At 35.7% G+C, this 17339-nt stretch overlaps 1 protein-coding gene and 1 long non-coding RNA gene across 2 annotated transcripts in view; one reads left to right on the top strand and one right to left on the bottom strand.

The window, feature by feature from the left end:
- The window catches only part of LOC119868169, a 42231-nt gene that overhangs the window by 21097 nt on the left and 3795 nt on the right, over positions 1-17339 (bottom strand). The window contains exon 2 of the long non-coding RNA XR_005385917.1: positions 4948-5000. This is a non-coding gene — a long non-coding RNA (uncharacterized LOC119868169). The remainder of the gene's footprint in view (positions 1-4947; positions 5001-17339) is intronic.
- Positions 6244-7657, top strand: LOC119868166 (nucleolar and spindle-associated protein 1-like). The gene is given in 3 exon segments (XM_038586470.1): positions 6244-6451; positions 6454-7116; positions 7118-7657. Coding segments are annotated over 3 exon segments (1341 nt in total). The 5' UTR covers positions 6244-6298; the 3' UTR covers positions 7643-7657.

Raw genomic sequence — 17339 nt, 5'->3', positions numbered from 1 at the left:
ATCTGAGGGTGGATGTGTATGGGACTGTAGACTGGAAAAAAGAAGGAGGGAACTTTGTAGGGTACTGGAAATATTTTATATCTTAATCTGGGTGATAGTTATAGGAAGAGGAGAAGGAAGGTTGGGGGAATATGTTACTTATACAGTAAAAAATTACCTGTTGCATGCTTAAGATTAGCACCGTTTACATAGTTTACTCTGTGTCTGTTATATCTCAAAGAAAATTAACTCCAACATACACTGTCATAAAAACACAGAAGCAATTTTCTTTAAGCCATTTACATTCAAATGGCTAAAGCCAGATGTGTTTCAATGTTCAACACATGTGCATATCTAAAATAATCAGCCTTTGGCAGACCTGATTGGTTGGCGTAACAAAAATGGCTGGTGATTATACAGTTATTCTTTTGTTCAAGTAGCTTGAAGGCTTTATAAACAAATCTCATGATGTGGGTGTTATGAAAATGATAAGTCTAATTCATAAGAAAACTTATCTTGCATCACAGAAGGGTTAGTTTTATGAAAAAAAAATAATTTTAAGACTTAAAATCTGAAGATAGGCTCTTATTTTTATTTATCTTGTTATTTTATACAGGAGAAGTGCCAAGATTATCATAAGCCTTAAGGAAATCTTGAGAGGCAGTACAATCTGCTGATTCACAGACTCCTCCATGTCCTAGAAGAATGACCTTGGGCAATGGCCTTAGTTTGGGAATAATAGGTAGAAGGATTAAATAAGTTAATATGTTTATAGGGCAGAAGTAGTCCCTGACACATAGTATATGCTAATAAATGTTAGCTACTTTATCATTTAAAAGAAATCAGAAGGAAAAAAATAAAAGAAATCGGATGGCAAATATAGAAGAAATTCAGTCAGCATGATGATTCCTTTCCAATACAGAAAACGTCCAACTTTAGTAACTTTCCTTTATAAATAAGGATGCATTTTCCCAAAAAAGGAATATTCTCTTATGTCAAAATTCCTTTAAAAACAAGCTATGGGTAAAATAAAATTAGGACACATGTGTATTATTTTAGGCTGAGAAATCGAAAGAGCAGCTCTAGTTGATCTACAGATCTGTGAGTAGGCAAAATAAAGCTCATTGTTATATACTGCTGAATTTTGGAGTGGTTTAAATATATCATTGTATCAGTAGCTGACTAATATACTAAATATCTGGTAGTCTAGAGCAGAGGTTGGCAGACTATGGCCAGTAGGGCAATTCTGGCCTATGGTCTATTTTTTTTTTTTTTTTTTTTTTTTTTTAGGTTCGTGAGCTGGGATGATTATTTTATTCTTAAAAGGCTGTTTAAAAATGAAAAAGAATAAAAATATGCAGCAAAGATCTCACAGGTCCTAGAAAGCTTAAAATTTTTACTACCTGCCCCTTATAGAAACAGTTTGCTGATCCCTGATCTAGAATAAAAGGTAAGAAAAGGAGAAATTCTCACCATAGCCATGGAAAAGGAAGACATTTTTATGCCCACTACAACCCCATTTGGATGGGTGTCCCCAACTTGACTTTATATGCTGTTTAGTGAGTAAAAGATCATAGCACTTTTGGGGAAAGAAACTGTGTGTGGAGAGGGACAGGAGATTGTAGGGGGTGGATACCTTCAAACTTTTGTTTCTATAGTCCATTGACATAAACAACTGCTTACCTTCAGGAGATAGCACTGTGTACATGGATAACTGGGGAAAAGACTGACAAAAACTTCATAAATTAAAAAAAGACTTTATAAATTGTAAATAATTTCTGCAGGTCCTGTAGCAATTCACAGCCTGTTTGTCCCACCACATTTAGTTGAGAATGGTTTTTAAGTCCTTCCTAGCTCTTTTTCTTCCTGCTTAACTATTTATACATTTGCTATTCCTTGATCTACATTGATAGTACTGCTTATCACTGGGTGATGGAGTCCTGGGAAAACATGATGAAAAAACGTACTCTGTAGCAGATTATGTGCTTGGATGTGTATCTCGTGATATATATATATATATATATATATATATATATATATATATACACACACACTTTGGTAGACACTCTTCAATGAGTAGGTAAAGGCAGTGAGAAGTGAAGAACCAGGGACATTTAATAAGCAGCATCACATTAAGAGAGCCACACAACATCTGTCAATGAAAAGCTACTGCCTATGCCCATGTTAGGTGGCAAAAAACTCTGTATTTACTACTATCCTGTTGGTGGAGAAAGATTCTGGAATGACATGGACCATTAATTCACAGTACTTACACAATATAGAACAATGTTATTTTTGCAGACAAAATTTGGATTCTAAGCTAACTTTGATATTTTCTTCTACCAAAATACTCTTATGTACAAGAATACAATTGAGATTTGCAATACTAGGTAGCTTATTTTAAAAATATAACTTACCTTGATTATATTTTATAACATATTCTTTTGTTTAGATGTCGTTTGAAAAGAGTCTGAAATCAAATTTCTAATTGGGAAAGAGATTCAGCATTGATTATGTGTGTGCGTGTGTGTGTATACGTATATATATATGTTGTATCCAAGAAATCAGTGTTCTTTACAGAAGAGCTAAGGAATAGAGTTTTTCTGGATTAGACATATAATTGTCTGTTTATAGCAGCAATGTTCACAATAGCCACACTGGGAAGGAGCCTCAGTGTCCATCGAAAGATGAATGTATAAAGAAGATGTGGTATATGTATACAATGGAATATTACCCAGCCATTAGAAATGACGAATGCCCACCATTTGCTTTGACATGGATGGAACTGGAGGGTATTATGCTGAGTGAAGTAAGTCAATCGGAGAAGGACAATCGTATGGTTTCACTTATACAGGGCATATAAAAAATAGTGAAAGGGATTATAGGGGAAAGGAGAGAAAATGAGTGGGAAAAATCAGGGAGGGTGACAAAACATGAGAGACTCCTAACTCTGAGAAACGAACAAGGGGTAGTGGAAGGGGAGGTGGGCGGGAGGATGGGGTGACTGGGTGACAGGCATTGAGGGGGGTACTTGATGGGATGAGCACTGGGTGTTATACTATATGTTGGCAAATTGAACTCAGTAAAAAATATGTATATGTAAAAAAAGATAAGAAGCTTTTGCACAACAAAAGATACAGTCAACAAAACTAAAAGACAACCTACAGAATGGGAGAAGATATTTGCAAATGACGTATCAGATAAAGGGCTAGTATCCAAGATCTGTAAAGAACTTATTCAACGCAACAGCAAAGAAACAAACAATTCAATCATGAAATGGGCAAAAGACATGAACAGAAATCTCACAGAGGAAGACATACACATGGCCAACAAGCACAAGAGAAAATGCTCCGCATCCCTGGCCATGAGGGAAATACAAATCAAAACCACAATGAGATACCACCTCACACCAGTGAGAATGGGGAAAATTAACAAGGCAGGAAACCACAAATGTTGGAGAGGATGTGGAGAAAGGGGAACCCTCTTACACTGTTGGTGGGAATGTGAACTGGTGGAGCCACTCTGGAAAACTGTGTGGAGGTTCCTCAAAGAGTTAAAAATAAATCTGCCCTATGACCCAGCAATTGCACTGCTGGGGATTTACCCCAAAGATACAGATGCAGTGAAACGCAGGGACACCTGCACTCCAATGTTTATAGCAGCAATGTCCACAATAGCCAAACTGTGGAAGGAGCCTCGATGTCCATCGAAAGATGAATGGATAAAGAAGATGTGGTTTATGTATACAATGGAATATTACTCAGCCATTAGAAATGACAAATACCCACCATTTGCTTCGATGTGGATGGAACTGGAGGGTATTATGCTGAGTGAAATAAGTCAATTGGAGAAGGACAAACATACTGTCTCATTCATTTGGGGAATATAAAAAATAGTGAAAGGGAATAAAGGGGAAAGGAGAAAAAAACGAGTGGGAAATATCAAGAAGGGAGACAGAACATGAGAGACTCCTAATTCTGGGAAACGAACTAGGGGTGGTGGAAGGGGAGGTAGGCGGGGGGTGGGGGTGACTGGGTGACAGGCACTGAGGGGGGCAGTTGATGGGATGAGCACTGGGTGTTATTCTATATGTTGGCAAATTGAACACCAATAAAAAATAAATTTATTAAAAAATAAATAATAAAAAATACAAATACAAATACAAAAAGAAATATAACTGTCTACCTCTGTCTAGAAGGTCTCTCATTCGTGTTATTTTATACCTTATTCTAGCCTTTGCTGATACATTGATATTGACAGTAGAGCATTTGAGCCTTAAATTTGTTCTGAACTTTTAAAAAATCTGGAGCTATACACTTGCTATTCGGAATTGTGCTATACTTATTTTTTAAGAACAGAGGGAACCTGGAAAAGATACATATTTTTTAAAACAGATACTGTGTGAAGATAATAATCTTAAGAGTAAAAGTATGTGTTTTGTCAGGTTGAAGCTGATGGCATTTATGAAAAGTTTTTTTTTTAAGATTTTATTTACTTATTTATGAGAGACGGGGCGGGGGGGGGGGGGTGGCAAAGACACAGGCCCAGGGAGAAGTAGGATCACCGCAAGCAGCCTGATGTGGGACTCGATCCTGGATCCTAGGATCATGCCCTGGGCCAAAAGCAGAGGCTCAACCACTGAGCCACCCAGACATTCCTATGAAAAGTTTTGAATCTTGTTCTAGATTTGCCTCTGTAGCTTTAATTAGCTCAGTTAAGTCAGCTCACACTTATTTTCTTGTTAGATCTAACTCAGGCGTTTGTGAAATGATATGAATGATACCAAAGAAGGCTCCATTCACCCAAAATATCTAATCAACTAAGTACTTGACATGGACATAATATTTGGGAGAAAGGAAAAAGCCTTTTTGAAGGAATGGAGACAACCCAAAGATAAATCTTCTTCAGTTTCTCAATTTTGACTGGGGTCAATTTCAGGGATAATGAGGAGTAAACATAAAAACTTACCTTGAAACTTCCTCTGTGGAGAATAAGGTATTTTTTGTGAGATGGCTTGAGTTCTGTGGGAAGAAAGCACATTAGGTCAGGAGGAAGATTCTCAATATTTGAACATCTTTGACATAAGGATGGATAGTTTTTTGTCCTGGGAGGATAGGTGGAAGCCTTCCCAAAAGGTAAGGAAGTAGGTTTTTGGTAAGTTTCAAATGGTCATTCTGCCCGTGCAACCTCTTGATGAATTATAATGAAGACATGATGTTTGGGCTCATAAAGGACTCCATGAAATCACAATTTTCAATGACAATAAAACACAATTTTTAATGACTGTAAACCATTCAATATATACTTGATTGACTTCCAGGCCTTTCATGTTTTAATCCACCTTCCCCTCTGCACTCTCCATGCAATTTCCTGACATCCTATCTCATCCTATCATATCCCATTCCTTTTCATCCCATTCCATTCCATTTCATTCTACCACTTTTCACAATTAACTATTAAATATCTACTCTGTATAAAGCATTGTTAGGTGCTCTGAGATGGAAAATGAATTCGGCATTGTAACAACCTTCAAGGAGCATAGAATCCCATTGGAGAAACCAACTCATTCATATGAAAAAGAGTGGTAGATGATAGGAAACCACGTGCCACTAAGTGACTAATTGTAAACACACATTCAGTATTTAAGAGAGGGGGAAATGTAGGCTTAGTTGATCTGAGATGGCTTCAGAAAGAGATCATAACATTTGTATCTTTGGGGTAAATACCTGGTAGAGCAATTGCTGGGTTATAGGGTAGCTCTATTTTTAACTCTAGATTGAATTTTAAATAGGCTCTCAAGGCCAGAAGGAAAACCAAATACTTGTCATCAGACAGCCTGCAATACCTATAGATTTGGATTGATTTTTCTCTTCTCAAGATCCCCAAAATATCCTGAGGTTCCTGAACCTGCCAGAAAGTGACCTTCTTTATTCACCTGAAAAGATTGCTCAGAAACCTGGAAGCAAGATATCAAGCTATTTTTCCCAATGGGGTTTATTGGCTCTGTATGGTCAACCTTAGTTCCTTAAAGCTCTTTGGACATATCTGAGTCTATGCATGTCTCACAAATATGACATTCCAGTTAAAGCCTTGGTAATATAACCAATGTTTCCAATTGTGTCCTCTTAAAAGGAGAACAGACTCTTAATGAACTTATGCAAATAAATACATTGCCATGAAAACATAAGAACATGCACTGAGAGTTTCTGAATTCTGGAGGGGTGAGGTAAGGAGAAAAAGAAATGTTCAACTGAGTGGCGCCTGAGTTTTGAACTGCTTTGCTGCGTGTGGGGTATGCGTCCTCTGCGTGGTCGCCTGGATGCAGCTCGCCATGGCCATACCCTCCCTTGAGGAGCTTGACTCCTTCAAGTACAGCGACCTGCAGAACTTGGCCAAGAGTCTCGGCCTCCGGGCTAACCTGAGGGCAGACAAGTTGTTAAAAGCCTTGAAAGCCTACCTTAAAGACGAAGCAAAAAAAAAGAAAATGAGAGTCAAAATGGAAGCCAAACTTCTGCGTCCTCCTGGGATGAGACAGAGATGCAGATGAGCAGCCAGGAACAAGCTAAGAGGGAGACAGTTGGCCACATCACCAAAACAAGGAGAAGGTGCAAGAACCCGGACTCCCAGGATCATTCAGAGATAAAAATAAATGATCACACTGAATTCCAGAATCCAGAGAAGCAGGAAAACCAGGATCTCAGAACTGTTGGAGGAGTTCCTCCACCACTAGATGAGAACCAAGGAGAGGAGAATGCAGTTTCCACAGGAAAAAGAAGAATAAATGGTAATGAAGATTCAAAAGTACCTGCAGAAAGAAAGAAGCCTCTCTGCGCAGATGGGTTTTCCAAACCTGGAAAAAGTAAAAGAACTATAAGTGCTACTCCAAACTTTAAGAAGCTTCATGAGGCTCGTTTTAAGGAAATGGAGTCCATTGATCAATATATTGAAAGGAAAAAGAAACATTTTGAAGAATACAACTCATTTAATGAACTGAAGAAGCAGCTGGTCACCAAAGAAGTGGTGGTGACTCCAGTTCCTCTCTGGGGAAGGCTCCCTGAGGCTCGAACTCCCTCCAGCCAGCGCCACTTGCAGGGCCAGCCCCTGGGCCCTACAGGCCAGATCACCTTGTGTGGGAAGGGGTTCCTCCAAGCATTCCATTCTATTGGCAACTAAGATGAACGTCAGGTTTTCAGCTGCTACCAAAGATAATGAACATAAGCGTTCACTGACCAAGACTGCAGCCAGAAAGTCTCCACATGTGACCGTATGTGGGAGTACTCCAAAAGGCCAGGCTATGCTCGGGACATGCAAGTTAAAGACCGCAAAGGGGAATTCTGCTTCTGTTGTTATTCCATTCAAGTTGACAACTGAGGCAGCACAGACTCCAGTCTCCAACAAGAAACCAGTGTTTGATCTCAAAGCCAGTCTGTCTCGTCCCCTCAACTACGAGCCACACAAAGGCAAACTGAAACCATGGGGTCAACCTAAGGAAAATAGTTCTCTTAAGCAACATGCCAACAGAGTTAGATTCCACAAGAAAACTTACAAACAACCTCCTCTCCAGACTCAGGAGGAACAACGGAAGCAACATGAACAAAGACGAAAGGAGAAGAAAGCAAAGATTTTGGGAGCTCGAAGAGGCCTCATTATGGCTGAAGATTAATTTTTTAGCATCCTGTAAATATTACTTCATTTTGAACCCTTTCTTTAATGTAAATATTTTTCTGTCTTCCTCACTTGAGTCAAGACTTCCTTCTGCTGTTTGTTGTTCACTATCTATGTAGTGTTGGGGGTTCTTCACAGGCTGCATCTCTGAAAAGACCTTATTAACCTTAACGCTCACAAATTCTTTGAAATGGTTTTTACCTAAGTGTCTGTACAATTCAGTTTTCTGAGACTCATCCTATATATAACCTTGACTTAGATTTTTAATGTCTAGTTTCCTCTGCTGACAGAACTGGAATCCTCTTCTAGACAGAAGCATTGACCTGATGGTAGGTAATTCTACAAGCCTTAGTAGAACTTGGACCAATAAAAAGCTGAGAAGGCCACCTCTTCTTCCTCTAGAGAACCACGTAGTCTTACTGAAATGGGGAGCCATACACGTTGGTACTGGCATATTCTACCCGTGTGACGTGGTTTATTACCTATGCAGGTCTGCTCAGATCACCTGATATAATCGCCATTTATCACTCAATATATTCTTAAAAACTCCATAGCTCATTCTAGCCTTACTTATTTAAAAATATCCATGCCTATATTGAAACCTGAGGGTTGCTGATTCAAGGGTCAGTATACTCTGTCAGTTAGATGTTACTCATTTTATGGGAAAGACCAGAGTTGTTCAGCATCATAGCCACATTTGTTGCCCCTAAGTGGAGCTTCTGGGCTTTGTACTGATGAAGATTTTCATAAATGTTTTCTCATGATGGTAGATTCTTTGCAAATAAATTGACTTCCAGATTGAGTTGAGCAAAAAAAAAAAAAAAAAAGAAAGAAATGTTCAACTTTTTCACAAAGGTATATTTTATCAAATTGCTGTAACTCAGTTAGCTTAAGAAAAAATTCTCTTAAATCTAGAAAAATAAATTATTTAAAAAATCAGCAATCTTTGATACAAAAATTTTATAAAAATTATAACCATCTTTCTCAGTTTATTTAGTCCCATGTTATTACTTCTTGTTTTGCTTGAATTCAGTTTTACCATTAGTTCTGGAGACTCTTACCCAGTTCATTTTTCTGATCTTAAGGTTATCAGAAACCTGTATTTTTCAAGTCTTCTCCATAAATCTCTCTGAAGATGAAAGACATTTGTAAGAGGTTTTGGTAGAGGCATCTGAGTAAAAGTGTAACTGTATATGATAAAAGACTTTAAAACTGACATAGTTAAAGATCTGATTAGAGTTTATTATTATGGTATTAACAAGGAAATTTAGTTGTTTTAATGATATACAACACTTTAAGATAATAACATATTAGAACATCAGATTTCTAGAACTTTTATACAATTTCAGAATACTTAATTTAAGTTTTTATTAAGTTTTCAATTTTAATTCCAGTATTGTTTACATACAGTGTTATATCAATTTCAGGTGTACGATATAGTGATTCAACAATTCTACATATCTTTACTCAGTGCTCATCATGATAAGTGTACCATTAATTCCCTACACCTATTTCACCTATTCCCCCACTATCAATTTTCTCTCTAATATGCTTTGTTTGTAACAAGTATCTTCAGTTAAAGTTATTATTTTTTTAAATAAGAACATTTTTACCTGAAGCATGCTTCAAAATACATGTTTTATAAAAGATATATATGTTAAACATTCCATCCAAGAAAAATAGAATACATATTTTCTTCAAGTACACACTGAGAATCCCCCAGTTAAATCGTATAAAAAGAGGCATTACGGGATCCCTGAATGGCTCAGCGGGTTTAGCACCTGCCTTTGGCCTGGGGTGTGAACCTGGAGTCCCAGGATCCAGTCTCACATCAGGCTTCCTGCACGGAGCCTGCTTCTCCCTCTGCCTGTGTCCCTACCTCTCACGCTCTCTCTGTGTCTCTCATGAATAAATAAATAAAATCTTTTTTAAAAAAAGACATATTACAAAATTACAAATTTAAGAAGAATTAAATCATACCAAGTATATTTTTCAGCCACAATGGTATAAAACTAAAGATCAACAATAAAGCAAAGCTGGAAAATCTACAATGTAAGTATTAAATATTTAATACGTAAATATTCAACAACACACTACTGCACAAGCCATGGGCCAAATAAATCAAACAGCAAATCAAAATAAAATATGTCTTAAAACAAAAGAAAAAACCCTACAACATTCCACAACTTATGAGATACAGCAAAAGCAGATGTCAGAGTCAAATTTATGCTATAAATGCTTGTATTAAGAAAAAAAGTTCAAATAAACAATTTTACACCACAAGGAACTAAAAATATAAAAAACTTAGCTGAATTTAGTAGAGGAAGGAAAGAACAAAGAAAAATCAAAGACCAGAATAAACAATAACAACATTGAAAACAATGATCAGTTTTAAAAAATGCAAAAAAACCACAATATTGACAGTCCTTTAACTACATTAAGAAAAGAAAGAAGACCCAGAAACCAAAATGAGAAATGGAAGGGAAAACAGTACAACAGATAACCAAAGAAATAGTGTAAAAACAGGTTATTATAAACAATTATATACTAGCAAATCAAATAACTTGGGAGAAAAACAGATTAATTCCTAAAAATGCACAAGTTACCACAATTGAATCATGAATCTTGAATCCAAGAAATAGGAAGCTGTATTAGACCAATAACAAGAATGAAAGTTGAATTAGGAATCAAAAAATCTCCCATCACAGAAAAGCCCAGGACCACATGGTTTCATTGGTGAATTCTACCAAACATTAAAAAAAAATAATGACAAGCTTAATCAAAATCTTACAAATAATGGAATAGAGGGAACACATTTAAAATCATCCCATCAGGCCAGTACTATCCTGATATCAAAGCAGTATAAAAACAATATAGGAACAAAAAAGTCTAGTTTGTCCAATAGAAATATTGCTACTCTGACTTTCTTTTAGCATCCATCTGCATGATAAATGTTTCTCCACCTCCTTACTTTCAATCTGCAGGTGTCTTTAGGTCTAAGTGAGTCTAAAGACCTAAATGAGTCTTGGGGCAACTGGATGGCTCATTTGGGTAGGTGTCTGACTCTTGATTTCAGCTCAGGTCATGATATCAGAGTTGTGAGATCAAGCCCTGTGTCAGGCTCCATGCTGGCTGGCATAGGGCCTGCTTAAGAGTCTGTCTGCCCTTCTAAAAAATTTTTAAAATTTAAATATTTTTAAAAATAAAATGAGTCTTTTGTAGGCAGCACATAGATGGGTCTTGTTTGTTTTGTTTTTTATCCATTTTATCCATTTGTTCAGTTATATCTATTTCATTACATGCTTTGTCATTGTTTTTGGAGATTTTCTCTGATCCTTTCTTGTCTTTGTCAATTTTGGTCTCTCTTTTGCACTCCAAGTGTCCCCTTTAATATTTCTTGCAAATATTTTAGTTTAGTTTTAGTTTTCACAGACTCTTTTTGTTTTTGTTTATCTGTAACTCTTTATCTCTCCTTTTTTTCTGAATGATAGCCTTGCTAGATAGAGTATACTTGGCTGCAGATTTTTCCCAGTCAGCACTTTGAATAAATATTTCATGTCATTCCTTTCTGTTTTGCCAAGTTTCTGTTGAGAAATCTCTAGCTAGCCTTATGGATTTTCCCTTAAAAGTTAAAGACTTCTTTTGTTTTGTTACTTTTAGGATTTTTCCTTTATCACTATATTTTGCAAATTTAATTACAATATGCCTTGGTGTTGGCCTGCTTTGCTTGATTTTCATGGACGTTCCCTGTGCCTCCTGGATTTAGATGTCTATTTCCATCCCCAAATTAGGGAAGTTTTCTGCTATTATTTCTTGAAATAAATTTCGTGTATACTTTTTTCTTTCTTCTTCCAGGATTCCTATAATATGAATGTTATTATGTTTGATGTAGTCACTGAGTTCCCTAAGTCTGTTTCATGAGTCACATGATTCTTCTTTCTCTCTTTTTTTCAGCTTCATTGTTTTCCATTATTTTGTCTTCTAGGTCACTAATTCATTCCTCTGCTTCCTCCAGCCTGTTATTCATTGCAATAAGCCTGTTTCTAATCTCCTATATTTCACTCTTCATCTCTGATTGATTCTTTTTTAACTTTTTCATCTCTATGGTAAGGGTCTCATGTCTTCCATTTTTTTCTCAAGCTCAGTGAGTATCCTTAGGTTTGTTGCTTTATATTCTCCATCAGGTATGTTACTTATAACTATTTTGCTTAGATCTATGGCCATGGTATTATCTTGTTCTTTCATTTTGAATAAATTTCTCCATTTCAGCATTTTGTCTAAGTCTCTGCCTTCTTCTCTGTGTTAGGAAAGTCTGTTATGTCTCCTGCTGGTGAAAGTAATGGCCTTATGAAGAAGAGGTTGAGTAGTGCCCAGAGCCTGAAACTTTAGGGAGTGTCTCCAGTGTATGCTGTATGCACTCTGCTGTTGTGTTTTGGCTGCTCTGTCCTTCAGACCATTTGTCTGGAGCAGCTCTCCTTGCTTGCTGTGGCCAGTGTTTGGTCCCTGGCCTGAATGTGGCAAGTTATAACTAGATGTGCTCTGGTCTGCTTGGGAAATGAAACCTATTACCAACTACAGAACTGAGGTCCTGAAGAACTCTCTGGTTCAGGAGATGTGGTGCAGACAGGGTTTTGTGCTGGTCTTCTTGGGGAGGGGCCTGCCATGCAGGAACTATGTAGTAAGCTTAATTGAGAAGGGCAGTCCTGCCAGAGTGCCAAGGAGGGGGCTTGGCATAAGCAAGTTGGGCAGATAGTGTCTGCACTGACCTGCTTCCTTTAGGTGACTCTGTGTTTATGCTAAGGGGCAGGGGAGGGAATTGGTGCCAACCAGCTCCCTTATTCTCCAAGAGATGTCTCCCTGAATGCTGCCTCTCAGGGAAGTGCTCCTAGAATAGCAAATAATCTCCCTGTGTGTGCCCCAGGCATTTTTAGATCACTCTTTCCATGCTATTTGTCCCCAGATAGAACACTATTTTAATAACATATATATATACCCAAATATAACTTAAGAGAGTTTAGAATCGCTTATTTAACAATGCTTTCCATGTAATTTAACATAACAAATAAGCCTAATTAAATTTCTCACAACAATTTTGAAGTATTCCAGGAGCTTCCTAGAAATACCTCAGTTAGGTTTTAGTCAAAAGATTTCATTTTGAAATCTGATTTGGGAAAATATGTAAAAAAACTATTAGAAAGTTTGAACATTTGATTAAATTTGATCCCAGATCATTATGAAACAATAACTATTTAACCAGAGTGACAGATTTTAAAAGCAAATATAGAAGGTTATGTAGTTGTGAACAAAGCTTAGCTCTTTAAATATTAAGAAGACTCAGTTTTCTTGAATAACCAAAGATTGATAAAGACAAAACATGGAATTTTTGTTTTCTACACAGGTTACATTAAATGTAAAGAAAAACCTTGTTTATAGTTTTTTATTGAGAGCAGACCAAGAACCTTAGAAACTTTTGTTTTTTAACAGAGAGAAAAACCAAATTCTAATTTTGTGCCAGTATGCTTTTGATATTAAAACTCATTTTAAATAAATTTATTCTAATCTTAGCCACAACCAAACACACATAAAATTCCTTAGTTCTTTTTTTTAATGAACCTTTTGCAACTTTTTTTTTTATATTCAGATTTTATCCCTAGTTCTCCCTCTTTGAATAACCAATCTCCCTTTAGGACAATTTTTTTCCTTAACAAAAGTGTATTTCTATTTCTAATATGTTTCTTATCAAAACCACATATCTTACTTTCCTTGTATGCAGAGTTGTGTCCCTTATAATTTCTAGTAGCCTTAATTACATTTATTAGAATTATTAATTAATTCTTAATTTTCTTGTGTAAAAACTAAATAGTAAGCAGTTGTGATCTGTCTGTTACAACAGAATTTTTTAGATTGGCAAATTTATGAGTATATTTCATAAATTTAATAATTTTTTTTATTTTATATTATTTCTTATTACTCTTTTGGAAGCTAGATGAAGTTAATTCTATATAATATCTTATTTTTAATTTAACATTCATATCAAATAATTTTCCATGCTGCCAACTTCACAATGACTAATTTAACAATGCAAAATAATTAAAGGTATATTCCATGTTTATTTATATTTGTATTCCTTTTTTAATTTATAAATGACACTATAATACCTATAGAAGCTTTGATATTTTGAGACTTTTTAATAAGCAGAGTATCATACTATTATTTTATTTTGTTTTAATAAGATTTTTAGTGAGATTCAATTTGACATATATTTATAAAGAAGAGCTGTGACTTCCCTATTATTACCAAAGTGTAGATTTGAGCAAGGTACTGAACCTCCCTTAGTTTCAGTCTCTTTACCAATTACATGGAAACACGTTTTTACTTCACGTGGATTTTGTGAAGCTTAGACTCTGTGCAGACCCCAACATCTAGAGGCTAATTCATCTCCTTCTCAACTTTCTCTTCTCCACTTAGAGTGTGTTCTTTTTGAAAATTGGCTGATCATAGAGAAATGCTTTACTTACTTTATTACTATTTACTTACTTTATTATTTTGCTTATTATAATTATATTAATCATGTCACAGCTGCAGTAATTGTTTTTCAATGTTAAGCTTTTTGTTTATGTTAAATGTAGACTGAAATACATATTTTTTAAGGAGGCATTCATTTGAAAGGTTTGATAAAAATTTGCTTTACCTTTCTTCTTAATTTTTGCAGGCTTAAAAATATAATTCTTCAATCATTAAAAAATATAAATTTATAATTTCAAGGTAAGAATTTAAGTGGTTCTGAATGGGTTGTTTTTTTGTTTTTGCTTTTTGGGGTTTTTTTGCCACTTGGTTAACAAATATTTCAGAGAAGTTACTAAGTAAGGATTCTCTTCTCCATTAATTTATGACTCTCTAAGTGATTCTAGTTTTGCTGTTGTTGTTATTCCATCTCTTTCATCGTCCACCAATACCAACCGTGGCACTGTAAAAAGACTAACCTTGCCTAACCAATACTGAGAACATTTTTTAGTGGTTTCTGTAATGGGTTTTATACACTATTGATTCATTTTGTATGTATCAGTGAAGGATAAACACATAACAATAGACATAACAATGGCAAACTGACAGGAATTTTGGAAGAACATTCCTCAGGGATTACATGAAAGTTTTACATTACCAATGCCCCTAAGACTGGCTCAGAGCTGGTCTTCCATAATAATAAGCTGATATTTGTTGAGGGCTTACTATGAATGGGCCAAATATTACTCTAAATGCTGCACATGTATTATCATTTTTCCCTTAATGTAATCTTTAAATTATCTCCTAATGACCTATGAATTTGCTCAAAGAGCCAAAGGACACTATGGACAAAGAACCAAAGGAAACCAGGAGAACAATGTCTCAAAAAATAGACAATGTGAATAAAGAAAAAATATAAAAAAGAATCAAGTAGAAATTCTGGAGCTGAAAAGTATAATAACTAAAATGTCCTATGAGTAAATTGATGCACAGAGAGCCAAGTTTACATATCTGGTAGGACATAGAGCCAGAATTTGAACCTGCATAAGGTTCATGGTCTATCTGTCCTGTCAACCTGACTGTACATAAGAGCCCACTGGTTACATCACCTGCTGGGAAAATTGGACATCCACATGCAGAAGAATGAAACTAGACCACTCTCTTTCACCATACACAAAGATAAACTCAAAATGGATGAAAGATCTAAATGTGAGACAAGATTCCATCAAAATCCTAGAGGAGAACACAGGCAACACCCTTTTTGAACTCGGCCACAGTAACTTCTTGCAAGATACATCCACGAAGGCAAAAGAAACAAAAGCAAAAATGAACTATTGGGACTTCATCAAGATAAGAAGCTTTTGCACAGCAAAGGATACAGTCAACAAAACTAAAAGACAACCTACAGAATGGGAGAAGATATTTGCAAATGACATATCAGATAAAGGGCTAGTTTCCAAGATCTATAAAGAACTTATTAAACTCAACACCAAAGAAACAAACAATCCAATCATGAAATGGGCAAAAGACATGAAGAGAAATCTCACAGAGGAAGACATAGACATGGCCAACATGCATATGAGAAAATGCTCTGCATCACTTGCCATCAGGGAAATACAAATCAAAACCACAATGAGATACCACCTCACACCGGTGAGAATGGGGCAAATTAACAAGGCAGGAAACAACAAATGTTGGAGGGGATGAGGAGAAAAGGGAACCCTCTTACACTGTTGGTGGGAATGTGAACTGGTGCAGCCACTCTAGAAAATTGTGTGGAGGTTCCTCAAAGAGTTAAAAATAGACCTGCCCTACGACCCAGTAATTGCACTATTGGGGATTTACCCCAAAGATACAGATGCAGTGAAACGCCGGGACACCTGCACCCCGATGTTTCTAGCAGCAATGGCCACGATAGCCAAACTGTGGAAGGAGCCTCGGTGTCCAACGAAAGATGAATGGATAAAGAAGATGTGGTTTATGTATACAATGGAATATTACTCAGCTATTAGAAATGACAAATACCCACCATTTGCTTCAACGTGGATGGAACTGGAGGGTATTATGCTGAGTGAAGTAAGTCAGTCGGAGAAGGACAAACATTATATGTTCTCATTCATTTGGGGAATATAAATAATAGTGAAAGGGAATATAAGGGAAGGGAGAAGAAATGTGTGGGAAATATCAGAAAGGGAGACAGAACGTAAAGACTGCTAACTCTGGGAAACGAACTAGGGGTGGTAGAAGGGGAGGAGGGCGGGGGGTGGGAGTGAATGGGTGACGGGCACTGGGTGTTATTCTGTATGTTAGTAAATTGAACACCAATAAAAAATTAAAAAAAAAAAAGAAGAAAGACCCATTAGTTACAATGTTACCATCCAGAGTTTAGCACTGTTAAAAGTCTTATCAATTTTTTCAGTAATATTTATATACATGCAGTATTTTCAAAATTTGCTTTATATAAAAGTTGATATCCTTATTTTCTCATTTAAGTTTACATCATTTGGTTTTTCTTTTATGCATTTTCCTAATTGAGGTTGACAAAATTTATAAAGCGGCTTGTATATGCTTTATATGTATATCTTGCTCCATAGTTCTATTTTTTGAATGATAAATTTGTTGAATTGGAATATGTTTAGGTGAATGAATCTAAGTTTTCAGTGCACAGGCACACAATGTCTAGTGGCTTTTCAGAATATTCTTAAAATAACCAAAAGTAGTGTCTTGAGAGATTTGCTGCCCTATATTTTGCTAATATTGAGTTGTAAAATCTTTTAGAAATATCATGACATTTTAGGGAAATTGATATCTTTTTCTTATACTAAATATCATGTTTCTATTTGTAATCTGCTTAAATCTTTTTCCATATCTTAAATAACTATTAGAATTATTCATGTGGATGACACTCTAAAGGAGTCTTCTTAGTGTAAACTTCTACTTTTGGGATAAATTTAATAATTTAAATAATAAATTTATCTTTGGTTTCTTTATAAAAAGACCAAAATAGATAAACATATACTCAGCACTGAGTTTTAATAACTTTATCTTTTTTAGAAAATGAGTTAGGTATTTAATGAATTCAACCCAATTTATCATTTAATTTAGCAAAACTTTAAGGTTTCAGGTTATCAGAAAGATTTGGAGAAACTATTTTAAAAGTAAACTTTCAATCTTATTTATATCTATTTTAT

This window comes from Canis lupus, chromosome X (assembly GCF_011100685.1).
Source record: "Canis lupus familiaris isolate Mischka breed German Shepherd chromosome X, alternate assembly UU_Cfam_GSD_1.0, whole genome shotgun sequence".
Lineage (NCBI taxonomy): Eukaryota > Metazoa > Chordata > Mammalia > Carnivora > Canidae > Canis > Canis lupus.
Note: the sequence above shows the minus strand (reverse complement) of the source record. Positions and strands in the feature narration are given on the sequence as shown.